This window comes from Branchiostoma floridae, chromosome 17, assembly GCF_000003815.2.
Source record: "Branchiostoma floridae strain S238N-H82 chromosome 17, Bfl_VNyyK, whole genome shotgun sequence".
Lineage (NCBI taxonomy): Eukaryota > Metazoa > Chordata > Leptocardii > Amphioxiformes > Branchiostomatidae > Branchiostoma > Branchiostoma floridae.
The window spans coordinates 13,526,429-13,540,627 of NC_049995.1; the positions used below are offsets into that span (position 1 = coordinate 13,526,429).

Here is a 14,199-nt window from a genome sequence, read left to right on the forward strand (position 1 = left end):
GCCTTGGAAAATTAAAACTACAGTGTCGTATGGAAAATGTCATACTCTAGGTGATCATTTTTTTAAAATTCGGGTTAACTTACAATGTAAACTATACCTATAGAAAGTGTGGCAGTCTTAATCGAATATTGACCAATCACATAACGCGGTCTCTGCCAAATATGGTCTGTATGTATGCAAATTTCATTGCCGCATCACTCCTTGCGCAGAGCAACATTCCAAGCAGTCAGACTGGCGGGAAGACTCGGAAAAAGGTCGTCGGGTCTTCTTGTGCGGTAAGAATTACTGAATTCTTGGACATGAGCGGTGTCGTTAGGGTTGATTGTGTATTCCAGAAATAAGATGTAGACTTATCAAATGTTTGACAAGTTTTCAACTCAAATTGTCACCAACGTTTTCTGTATTTTTCTGTGAAGGTAGGTTTTGGTGGCAATGTTTTCTTCGCACAAGACTCTTCAGACGATGTTTTGGTCACGGTTGAAAGAAAATTAAATTCTACCAAATGTTTCCCTCAGAATTTTTGGACAGAGGGGTTTTTGAGGTTTTGTCTAGATCTTATTCAAAGAACAGTGAAAAAATATGGCTACTTTTTGACAAGTGTTAACTTACCGGGCCAGCGCCCGACGTGTTGGCTGAACTTTTGGTACCCCGCGCCTTGTACTGACCATGGTCATTTTCCAGAATGTGTGTTTATAATATTACATAGAAGTGCAACTTTTTTTCTGCTGAAAGATTTCCCTCAGAATTTTCGGATGAAATGTTACTACACTTGTTTGTATGCAAGTTGCGTGAAATATTGTGATTTTGTCCAAAACGTGCTGTCAAGCGGCACAACGTAGTTCACTCAGCGGCAAACGCTACCCGTTGGCTAACGTGCGGACCGTTGTCATTTTATGATAATGTTAACGTAGCCGACCAAGTCATTCTTGGTCAAATTTTCCCTCAGAATTTCTGGACGAAATGTCATTGTATGTAAATGTATGATTTGTGGTACATTTTGTCCGTAATTTACAAGGAGCCACAGACATTACGTCACCATCCGTAATAACAACTATATGTCCGAACCGACCAACCCAAGACAATGCGAGAATCGAACTCCTGCCCATGGACCTACGGAATTCGATGAAGATCACCAAGCAGCGGGATTGCGTTATACCCCTGTCACATTTGGCGAAAATCGATCGGACGACGATTCTGCGGCAAACGCCCGAGCCTCGCTTATAATAATAACTTTATTGCGCAACAATTGTACCAGGTACAAAGTATGGCTTATATGTGACAGGGACGGTTTTCAGGTGAAAAAAACGCGCAACCCTTTGTCGATCTTAAATATGGCCGATCTTCCATCGAAACCCCCGAAGATAATGTGACCGGGGTATTACCGCTTGCGCAACGGGGACTTCGCAATTTACCCAAAGATGTGTTTCTAGCGGGAGTTTTTTTTCTGTTTCTACTCCTTTCTTACAGTATCCCATGTTTTAGATAGCTTTAGAGATGCATAGTAATAAAGACAATGAGAATTGAATTCTATTAAGCAAATCGAAAGAACAATCAGGCAAATCTTATGAGTGTAGCGAGAAGAAGTCAAACCTGTAGATACAGCATACATTAGAGTACGAAATTACAATCAGTACTAGTATTACAAGTAGTAAATTTCACTTAGACTATTTAGAACTACATGAACGTTACTTAGAACTTTATCATCTTGGCCTGTACGTAGATTGAAACAGCAGAAACGTACAATTCTTCATTCATTACTTATTGTTCAACACGTCGCAAAGCAAAGAGACGCGTTCTCTTGGTTTCTTTATTCCTCAAACGTGACGGCTATCTCATATCGAGTTACAGAACTTTAAAGAGGTACACGACGCCGTCGAAACCGATGACGTAACCGGAGAAGACGTCGCGTTTTATCTGTTCCCAACAGCCATCGCTCTGCAGCGCCGCCATGCGGGGTTCTAGGGCTTTGCAGTCCTCCGAAGATCGCAGAAGAACCTCCCTCAGAGCAAGGCAGACCAATCCACCTGCGGGATTTAAACAAAAGGAAGTGAAGTATATATAGAAAACGGATAAAATCTAAATGCAAGACTACTATACACAATACACAGTTCTTTTGATTAATATAGCGCTAAAGTTCACCACAAGTCCCGAATTCTTGCTTAATTTTACACAACACGATCTGTTCAGCGCTTTTCAAAACTATGCCTTTTATCGAAGATGTTTATCTTGAAGACCTATGATAGGAATATCTATAACTAAATTGTATCCATTGTTTTAATTCTTTTGTATCAATTTATCTTATTTGATTAAAACTGGGATTAATTCATCCTAGTCACAGTTGTCAACAATCCCCTTCTGTCTTTTCTTTGCATGTAGCACTGTTAGCTCAAGGAGGTAATAATTAAAACCTCCTTGGTTAGCTATAGGATACTTTACTTACTTGCTACACTGACCTCGTCTGTTCTAAAACAAATATGCAACAAAAAATAATAACCTGTCGTTATAAACGATACAGCAAGCTCAAAAAAGACTAGTTGCAGTGTGTGATTAGCCCTTTTTGCGAAAATGTACCACTGACCCGGTTTGACCACCCTGATGAGCTCGTCCAGACAGTCCGACTTCACGTGGCCGTTAGAGAACAGCCCGCTGCCAGTCACCACGTCATAGGTGTCTACAAACAAACATATAACAAATAAATAATCTAACGCTATTAATTAGACAAAACTAAGCGTTCAAACAAAATATTTCATTTCATTTCATCTATAGCAAATCTCCTATTCTTTGTGTGTGCAAGACCTCCCTTTATGTTCAACAACAATGCACTCGATTTTTTCCTAAAAGTCTATATATGAAGATTTATAAAATGTAGCTTCACAAGACATGTAAATAATTCCAAAACGGGTATACCTTGTTGGACTAAGCCGAATCCCGTCAAAAACTAAATGCGAAGGAAAACATCATTTTATCACAGCAAATCTCTTTTTGACTTATCTTTTAACTAAGTGACAGCATTGTGATTTCCAGTAACCTGCTTATTTGGGCTTCATACGCAAATGCGTGACCACAGAAGCAGAAATTCGTTGGCGCGAAATCTTGCTCTGCCCAATTTTGTGCAATCAAGTGAGAAACCTTCCTTACCGTCTTTAATGTTAAGACGGTTTGGCCCCAGGAAGTCTTTGATGAAGTTCTTGTAGACGTTCTTGGTCTTGGCGACGTCTAACATCTCCTGGCTGGCGTCCAAGGCGTCCACATTGGTGAAACCGAGCTTGGATAACTGAAAAAAAAAGAGTAGAAAAATGAAAGGCAAAAGCGTTTGTCTGATCCAAACAGAAGGAATGAAAACAGGCCCCCTCCATTATTGGTTTTCTTCAATGACGCTGTTGAAAAACAACCACTCCTTTTCCATTAAATGCAATAAATTATAACTATTATTTGTGAAACGTTGTCATACTAACACTTCTCATCTACTAATCATAATACAATAAACTACACGTTTAACATCAATCAATAACATCGTTTATGCATTTACCTATCTTAGCATTATTTACATGTAACACACACTGCCGTCCCGTGCAACCAACTTAGCCTCTGTACCATTCTCCGCTGGTCGGCTTTGGGGTGCTTTAAGCCCCCTTTATAAATCAAGAATTTAGCTCGGCCGAGTTGTCAGCGAGCTCTAAATGACGAGGAGGTATGACCCTGATGCCAACGAAGAAACTCTGCCATTTGTTCGTAGGCATCAGGGTCATGCCTCCTCGTAATTCAGAGCTCGATGACAACTCGGCCGAGCTAAAATCTTGATTTGTAAAGGGGGCTTTACCCGGCCCAGTGCTAAGGTAAGGCACCGACCTGCTTCTGTCAGCCTGTCTGATTAGCTGCCCTTTGAGATTTCGCCGCTAGAGCCTGTAGCTTTATATACGTGACGAAATCCAACCTAACCCATTAGAAACTTCCCCAGCCTGCGCTAATTAACTGCACGGGCCGGCTACCCCTACAGCGCCGTAGAGCATAACAGCGAGCGCCTCGATGGTATGGTAACCAGGCTAAGACCAACCTCGACTCCTAGGAACCCTGTCCCCGCCGCCACGTCCAGAACGCGGGCGTTCCTCTCGTTGCCTAGCGACGCGGCCACAGCTTCGGCAACCTTCCAAGGTCCGGTGTAGTTGGCGCCTCCGAAATGATCCTAATTAAAACGATATTTCGTTTTTATAATTTAGGCAATCTACATCCTCCTTTAACTTGACTTGACTTGACTTTATTAAGATACACAATTAGCTTAACAATATACAAATACATTGTGTACGTAGCTACTCTTCCTGTGGTCCTTATCAAACATAGCAGCACACAAACCTGACACATAGGAACATACAAAAACTATACAATGTACATGAAATTCACACGTGATAAAATATAACTTAATGACTACTTGAGTTCATATACAATGCGAAAAATCTATTGCTTTTACAATTTCAACCGGCTTGCACTAGCCTCTACGTATACCAGGATCGGTGGTCTAATAGTAGAAATTGGACAAATAGAGTCAATAGTACGCTAGGGGAGTTAGCCGGCCATAGGAGCCAACACTTGTCCAACTTACCCCTACTAGGCTTTTACTCTTTACTTGGCCCAAGTCCCCTATTACTATTCGGCCTGGCGGGAGTCTGGTACACACTAGGTTTGCACGACCTAAATGGTCATAAATTGATGTTTGCATCCATCTAATTTGCATTTTGTCCCACTAGCCTAGTTTGCACCTTCTGAATGATATTTGCTTATCTAAATGATATTTGCACTGAACATGTGACGATACGGATTATAAATCAGCTAGTAGCTTGATCACTGGTTTGCTTTGGGCACTGCCACATTTCATACGATGTTTTAGTCGAGGTAGACTAAAGTTTCCTAAAAAAATAACGACCATCTTCAAGTATCTCTTGACAACCCGCTCTAGTTCTGTCAAAAACAGTTATGTAAGTTTTGTACGACGCATATATACGGTGGTCCCACTAAGAATTTGCTATCGTAACCCAATCGTACGAGGCATGTGACCGAGATACTATCTCTCGATTGTCTGGAAATTCGCATCGTTCAGAAACAAGCAACCGTCACTGTAAGAGCTCCGGTTGAAAAAGTACAATCGGCCACTAGCAATACATTGTTTACCAACTGTCTATAAGCGTGCACTTGAAGACCCAGAAAACGTTCTACTTTATATAGATCAGGATAAAAGAGCATATTAGTGAACACAGCATTATGATTGTTCTATGAAAACTGGTTAACGGTTAGGGAATGGTATAAATCAGAATCCATTGACTATAAAAGAACAAAACCCAGAAGTGGGGTGGTGATAAATGTACTTAGTGGACGTATAGAGTGATCAGGGAGCGATGGCAACCACCTGTCTTGTGCACAAAATGACCAGAACAAAAAAGAAGAAGAAACAGATAACTTTTAACCCTTTTAGCCTTTTGATGATACCTTACCTGATCATATTCCTTGGCCCATGTCTTGTAGAAGTCAATCACTTCTTTCGGCTTAATTCCTGGCCGGGTCACGTTAAGAACCCTTTCCTTAACCCTCGACTCATCCGCCATCTTGTCCTAGGTAAGTATGATCAGACCTCACCTGACGATGTCCCCTTTTCAACGTCTTGCGCCAAAGTACACAATGGATCAACTGTTACAGCACTGTCCACATTGAGAGATAACGTGACTGGCACTGACGACAAAGGCGTCAAACCGTCCTGGTTTTCTCTTCGCGTACCCTTTGCATTCCTGCCTATAGCCAGGGAAGATTTGAGTTATGGAATAGTTCTCACAGAACATTTTTAGTAATATTCTCAAGAGAAGTGCCCGAAGAGGGACTCTGTTATCTGTCAAAGATTGCTGGTCTGTTTTTCATCAACCACCCCCCCCCCCCATGTCCCTGTCGGCCTTTTTGTCATTGAGACAGTTCGATGCAAGGTCACCAGTCTGATTGTACCATGCGACATGTAATAGTTATGCAAGGCTCGAAATACCACCTGCATAATTATGCAAGTTAGTGCATGTAAAATTGGAGTTGTGCAGGTATTTCTGATGTCTACCTGCACCTAACCTGCACTGGTCCATGTACTGGGTTTTATACATAAATGTCCTATGATGTAGGTGTGTATGGATTATTATTAGCTGCATTGGTAAAGTATGAAAGAAAAACTAGCGATGCATGGTTCCTGAACAATTTTAGTATGATTAATAATTCTTAAGTTCAAAGTGGTGCAGGTAAATTTTGTCTGGTGCAGGTAATTGTCAATGTTACCTGCACTGGTGCAGGTATGCAGGAAAAGTATTTCGAGCCCTGTATAATATGGGATTTGGGGTCAAGGATATAATAACGACGAGATATTTTTCATAGTCTTTACGGGATTTGCCTTACGACGAAAAATATAAACATGCATACAAACGCCACCGAAAACAAAATCTTATTGGCGGAAGGTAAAAGGACATGACATGCCAAAATCCAAATACATCTGGGTTATTAAATTAAGCTGCGAATAGATTTCTACGTACTTAGTTTGTGTTACCTCATAAATAAGTGAAGACTTAGTTTGTAAAACAAATACGAATATCTTTATCAAATACGTACTGATATCTAACACATTGAAAAATACGCAAAAAAATTAGATAGACATAAATACTGAAATACGTATTGTCTTAAATGTTGCCACTTTTTTTATTAATTTGTCAAAACTGGTGCTAAAAGAACAGACAGACAGACAGAGACAACACGTCTTTTTTGGGCAATATTTCCTTCTGTGTAAGTGAGACAGTTTATGACACTTTATAAACGTACATGACTCCATCGAATCCGACGACGCAGTAACTGAGAAATACTTCCCGATGTAACAGACACACAGAGACGACAAGCTTTCTTGGGCATTATAACGCTAGTTCACCTTAATCCGTGAGGTAACCTACTAGCAAATTCGTTGTTTTAAAAAGCTGGGTATTAAGAGATTTCAGGTCAACGACGTGGGTTTAAAATGTCAACATTTTCAAGATATTGCAATGTGAAACTACCTTCCGCCGACTTAACGATCTCCAAATACCCTATTTTTATACACAACGGATATAGGTTACCCTACGGATAAAGGTGAACTAACATTATCTCTTTGTGTAAGTGAGATGGTCTATAACACTTTATAAACGTACACGACTCCGTCGAATCCGACGCAGTAACCGGGAAACACCTCCCGATGCACCTGCTGCCATTGGCCCTCGCTCTGAAGCGCCGCCATGCGGGGTTCTAGGTCTTTGCAGGCATCCGAAGTGTGCAGGAGAACTTCTCTTAGGCCGATACAGATGAAGCCACCTGTATAGTTAAAAAAAAGACATAAACATGATTTAGTTAACTATCAAGGTAAAATAAATGCAATTGTGTTTGCAGTTTTGACTGTGGAAAAGGGATCTGCAACAAATGTAAGAAGTTTTAACTTCATCCAAACACTGTTGTTGTTTATCACAGAATTACATGAAGCCGTAGTACCTTTCGATATCAGATTGCTCTTTCCTAGAAGGTAATGACTGAACTGGAAGTCCACAAGGTGATACGGTAACTCTTTACATTACAAAACAGTTGGGTGGAAAATAAGAAAGAAAGCAAAAGAACGGAAGCAAAAACGAAAATAAAGAAATGGTAAGAAAGGAAGAAAGAAGAAAGGGAAGGAACGGAGGAGAGAAAGAAAGAAAGAAAAAGAAAAAAGAAAGAAAGAAAGAAAGAAGGAAAAAAAGAAAGAAAAAAGCTGATTCATGGTATTAGTTATTACCCACCGGGTTTAACAATCCTAATCAGCTGTTCCAAACAGTCTGGCCCCACGTGACCATCGCAGAACAGGCCACAGGCGGTCATGCCGTCATATGTATCTATAAACAAACAAACAAACAAACAAACAAATCAAATCAACATTCACACACGTGTTTGTCCCTTTTTCAAGATGTAAGTTTCATCGTCAGCAATGTTGTCTCCCAAATGACTTATAATGTTTGAATAATAATACATTTAAACACAAAGGTAATTGCGATATGATAAAAGGTTTCAACACAACCTGGACGCATGTCTCTCCCAGGACTTTTAGCTACGTTTCCTCGGCACTGCAAGCATATCTTCCCAAATAAACCGTGCCCTATTCACAGTAGATAACAACCCACTGCTCCTACGGCCTTTGTAAGGCTATGGGACTGCCTAACTACTGACACTGACGAGGGAAGTTGTACCAAACGTGACTTTGATTTGCAATATAAAACGCTCCTTACCGTCATCGATATTGAGACGGTTCGGCCCCAGGAATTCCTTGATGAAGTTCTTGTAGACATTCTTGGTCTTGGCGACGTCTAACATCTCCTGGCTGGCGTCTAAGGCGTCCACGTTGGTGAAACCGAGCTTAGACAGCTGGGGAATATTACGTTTAAACATGTGTTAAAAGCGGTTAGGTGGATCAAGTAGATGGTTGCACTTAATAGCTGTACAGCCCCTATTTGGGATAAGAAAGGACGTCATCAACGTTACGGGCAAGCTGTCCGGACCAGTTGTATTCTTTTTTTTCAGACATATCTGTCCCCAATAGAGGTCTACGGACAACAATGACCTTGTAAGCCACAAGAAAGAGCTGCAATGGCATAGAATAGAAACTGAATTGTAAATAAAAAAAGAAGACACGTTTAATGGCATCTGTAATGAAAAGGGGTTTCCATTGTTGCATCGAAAATTATCACCACTTCGTTTCATGCGCTACATTTTTTTCAATGTTTGTGTAATCGTGTAATCACCGGTTATCAAGAGATTAAAGAGACAATTCAAGAAAGCACCCCCCCCAATCCCGTGTAACACACATGTACGTGTAGAAACACTTACAGGCTATCAGATTATCTAAATCAATAAAATGACTAAATTAGATTATTTACCTCCAGACCACAAAGCCCGGTCCCCGCCGCCACATCCAGAACCCGCACGTCCCTCCTGTCTCCCAGCGACGCCGCCAGAGTCTGGGCCACCTTTCGCGGCCCGCCGTATTCCTCTTCGTCTAAATCCTTTAAGAACGAGATACGAGGGGAGATCAATAAGTTTTGGGCCTAACTAAAAAATAATAAGCACAACTCAAATTTCGAGGCACAACTTGTTAGATGCAGAAAGCGATGTTTTCCATGTAATGCTCTCATGTTCAACTAATATATCCGTCTACGTAGGCCAGTTTCTTTATAATGTATTCCAAATACGAGACCAGATTAATCATACATAACTAAACTGTTATCGATAATGTTTTGTTGTTGCTTTGTATGTAGCCTCTTAGTACCATTATCTGTATAGCTATTAATTGTTATTGGTTGCCATTCATTGTACCCTGTACGATTGTTGAGCAATAAATTCATTCATTCATTCATATAAAGCCTTTTATCAATACCCTTAAAATTTCAAATCATTGCATCCATTACTTTCCAGGCAACGTCAGTAGGTCAGTGGCGAGAAAAACAAGGGTGAACTGTGATCAGACATGTTGGTCGAGTTCCCCATGCCGTAAATTCTTTGTCATCACCAAAAGACATTGTCAAAATGTTTGATAATGATTCTCTTACTATTTCAAGCAGAAAGAAGTGTGTATCTGGCTTTTAGCAGAGCATGTTGGCCCGCACCCCTCGTATATGTTTAGATATATAGTTGTAGTAGACCTTACGAAAGTCGCTGTACTTTTGTTGTGTGAATAAGAATCTTTCTGTGTTCAAATATTCGTACTTTCCTAGAACGACCTTCTTCTTCGTGTGAGGGGACCACCATCAACTTTCAGGGCTCGAAATACTTTTTTTCTGCATCCCTGCACTGGTGCAGGTGGCATTGAAAATTATCTGCACCAGACAAACTTTACCTGCACCACTATGAATTATGTAGTATGGACCATACTGAAATTGTTTAGGAACCATCATATTATTGTTAACAGTCAATGCAGCTAATAACTAGAGTTCCACAAACACATACCTTTGCCAAATAACAAGGTTTGTTATGTAGAATGATGTCTGTAGACAAATGCGTTACTCATTTCATTTTCTTTATAATTATATGCTTGGAGTTGGTTTATAAAATTTCAACATTGATGATGCAAATTAGATCCCAAGGTACCATTAATCGATATCAAATTGTATCAAGCATTACTTAAGCTATCAGCATACCAAAAATCATGATGATCCTTTGATCCATTCTCGACTTATTCTCTTTCAGTCTTAAATAAAATACACCCCTTACTCTCTTCCCTCTTTCTCAGTTACATATGTGACAACTTTGAAGAAAGTACGATAATGAAATGCAGTGGGTTTTTGTACTTTTCCTAATTGATTAGGCAAATTAGCTGTTGATTTGCATAATTGGTATCTCATTATTTAGGTCTTCACTTACGCTACCTAAATACCAAAAAACATGATGATCCGTCAACATGTTCATATTTTCTCATTAATAATGCAAATGAGGTCATCATTTGCATAATTGATATCTATAGATATTTCTCTCCTTCCCAGCTACATATGTGACAAGTTTGAAAGTCCTATCATGGAATGCTGTGGATTTATAAATTTTCCTAATTAATTATGCAAATGAGCTGTTGATGTGCATAATTCGTATCTCATTATGTAAGTCATCACTCATTCTATCTACATACCAAAAATCATGACGATCCGTCAACATGTTGTAGAGTTATTTCGTCCAAAGTTGAGTTTCTGCTGCAGTACCTTAGCAAGCCGCTAGGGGGTCCATTATCAAACTTGACCTTCGTTTCCCGATCCCTACCCACCTACCAAATATCATCAGGATCCATCCCAGGCTTCTCGAGTTATGCTGTTAACACACACACAGACACACAAACACATCCAAAACCTAACCTTAGCCATTCTGGCAAAGGTAAAATTGTCGCAGTGGTTTTAGTCTATTGTCCAGGTTTGTGCGGCAACCCCTCAGCTCCAAAACCACAACTCCACAAATGTGCATTTTAGTTGTATGAAACTGTTCAGAAGTCACCCTCAAGCTTAAAGCATCGAGAAACAAGTACCATTTCCACCACCCTGTCACAATTGCAAGGGGGTAGGCACTACTTCTAAGTTTGCACAAAGCCCACCATACCACATATTTATCTAGAAAATTTTATATAATATTCCCTGGAGAATCCCTTCTTTACTTTTTTGTAGACAGTCAATGAAAACATATCTGGATATATATATCTTTCAACCACATTTTTAACAATGTACATTATGTACTTATTGTCTAACTGTGAATTCAGACATCCATAGAAAAAAGTAACCGATATCGTTTCAAATTTCCCTTACGCCTTGTAACCTGAATTCCTTACAGCTGTTCATCAGTTCATATTCAATTTGATGACAGAGTGATAACGCGCCTACTCACAATAGGGGATGTGTTGAAAAGTCCGAATGTTTGAAGCGTAGCCACAACTTGACTGTACATTAAATATATGTAAGTCAATTGGGAACAATGTCCCAAGCTCTGCTCTACTTCCTCATGTTCCTTGTATCTCTATGTACACCCAAAAGATTTTCCACAAAATCACCTCCGTGTAATTTCTGCTGGGCAATTGTCTTCTGAATTAGCTCTGCCCCAAATCTCACAACCATATGATATAAAAGGTAAGATACATGTTCTACATAGTTCAAGCTTCAAAGTTCTTACTCTTTGGAGACAGACTTGAATGCATGAAGGCTTTGAGACTGAAAATGGCCTTTAAAAGACTACTGCAAGGACAGCTCAAATTGAGACCATGTAGTGAAAAGAGAGATGACAGTGTACCTACCTCTCAAACTCAAAGGAAGGAGAAGAATACAGACTAAGACCGCTGTTATGTACATAAGCCCATCATTTTGGCTTGCCAAGTTGATCATATGGCCTAAGGGTCAACTAACACATTTGCAAGGTCTGACCTTTACACCTCTGAAATATCAGGTTGCTCACAGTACTGACTGATCATAGGCCAGTCCAATTCATGGACCAGGAACCCCTCAACTGTGCTGACAGCTGCTAAGGTGGAGTGGGGTTGTACTGCTTCAGAGGTTTTCGACAAGAATGCCCCTGCTATCCCTACACTAGCCGCTAGGGGGCCCAAACTTATGTCACTAACTCCTGAGCACAACAGCTATCTAACACCCAAAACTCGTGGCCATACCATGTTCAGAAGATGGAAAAACACACCCGGAAGTTGCGCTGCAGTACCAAGGGAAGCCGCTAGGGGGCCCATTATCGAACTCCCCCTTCGTTTCCCAGACCCCTACCCACCCACCAAATACCAGCTGCATCCGTCGAAGTCTTCTTGAGTTATGCTGTCCGCAGACAAAAGTTTGCAATTAAACCGGCGCCTGCACTTCCATGAAAGCCGCTAGGGGGCCCAAACTCGCAGCAATCACTCCCTGCTTTAAGGGCTCCCTAACGCTCAAAAATCACGACCGCAGCATGTCCGGAACGCGAGATATCAAGCATGCAGGTCCTGCTGCAGTACCTTAGCAAGCCGCTAGGAGGCCCATTATCGAACTCGACCTTCGTCTTCCACACCCCTACCCACCCACCAAATATCAGCTGCATCCATCGAAGTCCTCTCGAGTTATGCTGCTCACAAACGGGGAGAACCACACCACCAAACCGAAAACATAACCTTAGCCATTCTGGCAAAGGTAACAATCCACATGCACCTACACCATAGGATATTCATGTATAAAACCTAGTTCATGGACCAGCGCAGGTTAGGTGCAGGCAGACACTAGAAATACCTGCACAGCTCCAATTTTACCTGCACTAACTTGCATGTGCAGGTGGTATTTCCAGCCCTGACTTTGTTTGGCGTAATTTAGAATTCTGAGCAAGCGTGTTCCTTATCCGCCCATCGCTGTTGACCCGGATGACCCGTAATGACTTAATGATCAGCCGATGAATAATCCCACCGAAGTATGATAAGTGTGATATAAAAGGCACCAAACTATAGCTTGGAGTCCAGCCTTGTTCGCTTTGTTCCGCTCCCAAAGGTCGATACTAGAGTAATGATCTTCGGGAGCGGAACAAAGCTAACAAGGCTTGACTCCAGGCTATAGTTATTCTAGTTAATTATAAGACACAGAACATGTGACTGTTATATTCACTCTCCCAAGTACGTAGTCGTTTCATGTGCCGTATGATTTAACATGAGAGGTATCTGGGTTATGCGCCATTTGAACTTTGCCCTTGACAAACCAGTTGAACAACTTTTTCACAGCTTTCAGTCCAACCAACAAAGTGTTTTTGAAAATAAGGGACAACCTGGACTTTGTTGTTTTACTCTGTGTTTCTCTGAATGCTTGTATAAAGTAAAGGGTTAATTTTAATGGTTATGCATAATTTGTATGGGCACATGGGCAGCGTCTTTGATATACGTTACTGGTGTATTTTGCCAGTAGGTACCCATGTGATTATGAGACGTAATGAGACGGATGCACTTTATACAGTCACTGTTTAGTTAATTCAGTTGTACAATGATTTAGGTACCTCCCGTTTCAAAATAGAGATTTTGTTCCAGCAAAAAACAACAACAATCGACTGCAGATTATTAGTAGTTTAGGAATGGTTGACCCCTATATTTTTGAAGTGTGAAACAAAACGTGGCGTGACCTCTTATGATCACATCATCAGATTCTATGGGTCAAGGGTTGCTACACGTCAACGCCCCTACGGTACTGCACACGGAAAAGGGCTTATTATAAGGACGTACTACAGTAAAGACTGAACCGACCTTGTCATACTCCTTGGACCATTTCTTGTAGAAGTCTAGAACCTCATCATTCTTGATTCCCGGTCGGGTCACTCCAAGAACTTTCTCCTTGGAGACCGCAGAGTCCTTCGAAGCTGACATCTTAGGCTGTATGTCTACGGTTTGTCCAAGGTCGTCTCGGATCGTAAACAGGGCGGGGACTGTACAAATACTTCAGTTGCACGTAAGAGCCTTCGCTGCGTTCACCACTAGTTTCGATTTTAAGGCGGAAAAAACGTTAACGTTTGAACATAGTAGTGAAGTTGTACGTTAGAGGGGCACGGAAAAATAGTTTATTGCGTGCTTTTCCCGGTAATGCCTTTTGATGTTAGGCAGGCCACCCCCACCCCTGAAATGAAGTCGTCCAGCCATCTCGCTGGCTGGACTGTTCCATTAAAGCA

At 41.0% G+C, this 14,199-nt stretch overlaps 2 protein-coding genes across 2 annotated transcripts; both read right to left on the reverse strand.

The window, feature by feature from the left end:
* Nucleotides 1-1,787: 1,787 nt before the first annotated feature.
* On the reverse strand, nt 1,788-5,645 carry LOC118404661 (methyltransferase-like protein 27). The gene is made up of 5 exons (XM_035803902.1): nt 5,484-5,645; nt 4,055-4,183; nt 3,139-3,274; nt 2,579-2,671; nt 1,788-2,024 (listed from the first exon to the last, which is right to left on the reverse strand). Exons 1-5 carry the CDS (start codon nt 5,592-5,594, stop codon nt 1,843-1,845), a joined length of 651 nt encoding a protein of 216 aa, XP_035659795.1. The 5' UTR covers nt 5,595-5,645; the 3' UTR covers nt 1,788-1,842.
* Nucleotides 5,646-6,673: 1,028 nt separating this feature from the next.
* LOC118404731 (methyltransferase-like protein 27) lies at nt 6,674-14,003 on the reverse strand. The gene is made up of 5 exons (XM_035804006.1): nt 13,781-14,003; nt 8,940-9,065; nt 8,292-8,427; nt 7,809-7,901; nt 6,674-7,350 (listed from the first exon to the last, which is right to left on the reverse strand). The coding sequence occupies exons 1-5, from the start codon at nt 13,898-13,900 to the stop codon at nt 7,169-7,171; spliced, it is 657 nt and encodes a 218-aa protein (XP_035659899.1). The 5' UTR covers nt 13,901-14,003; the 3' UTR covers nt 6,674-7,168.
* Nucleotides 14,004-14,199: the final 196 nt, after the last annotated feature.

What these genes read in the sequence shown, in the direction of transcription:
- LOC118404731 (XM_035804006.1), bottom strand. Translation starts at nt 13,900, where the DNA reads ATGTCAGCTTCGAAGGACTCTGCGGTCTCCAAGGAGAAAGTTCTTGGA. An exon ending in CCGGGCTTTGTGGTCTGGAG is followed by an intron (nt 8,428 to 8,939) that starts GTAAATAATCTA and finishes AATATTCCCCAG; the next exon opens with CTGTCTAAGCTCGGTTTCAC. An exon ending in GATTAGGATTGTTAAACCCG is followed by an intron (nt 7,351 to 7,808) that starts GTGGGTAATAAC and finishes TTAACTATACAG; the next exon opens with GTGGCTTCATCTGTATCGGC.
- LOC118404661 (XM_035803902.1), bottom strand. Translation starts at nt 5,594, where the DNA reads ATGGCGGATGAGTCGAGGGTTAAGGAAAGGGTTCTTAACGTGACCCGG. An exon ending in GGGCCAAGGAATATGATCAG is followed by an intron (nt 4,184 to 5,483) that starts GTAAGGTATCAT and finishes CGTTTTAATTAG; the next exon opens with GATCATTTCGGAGGCGCCAA. An exon ending in CATCAGGGTGGTCAAACCGG is followed by an intron (nt 2,025 to 2,578) that starts GTCAGTGGTACA and finishes TAAATCCCGCAG; the next exon opens with GTGGATTGGTCTGCCTTGCT.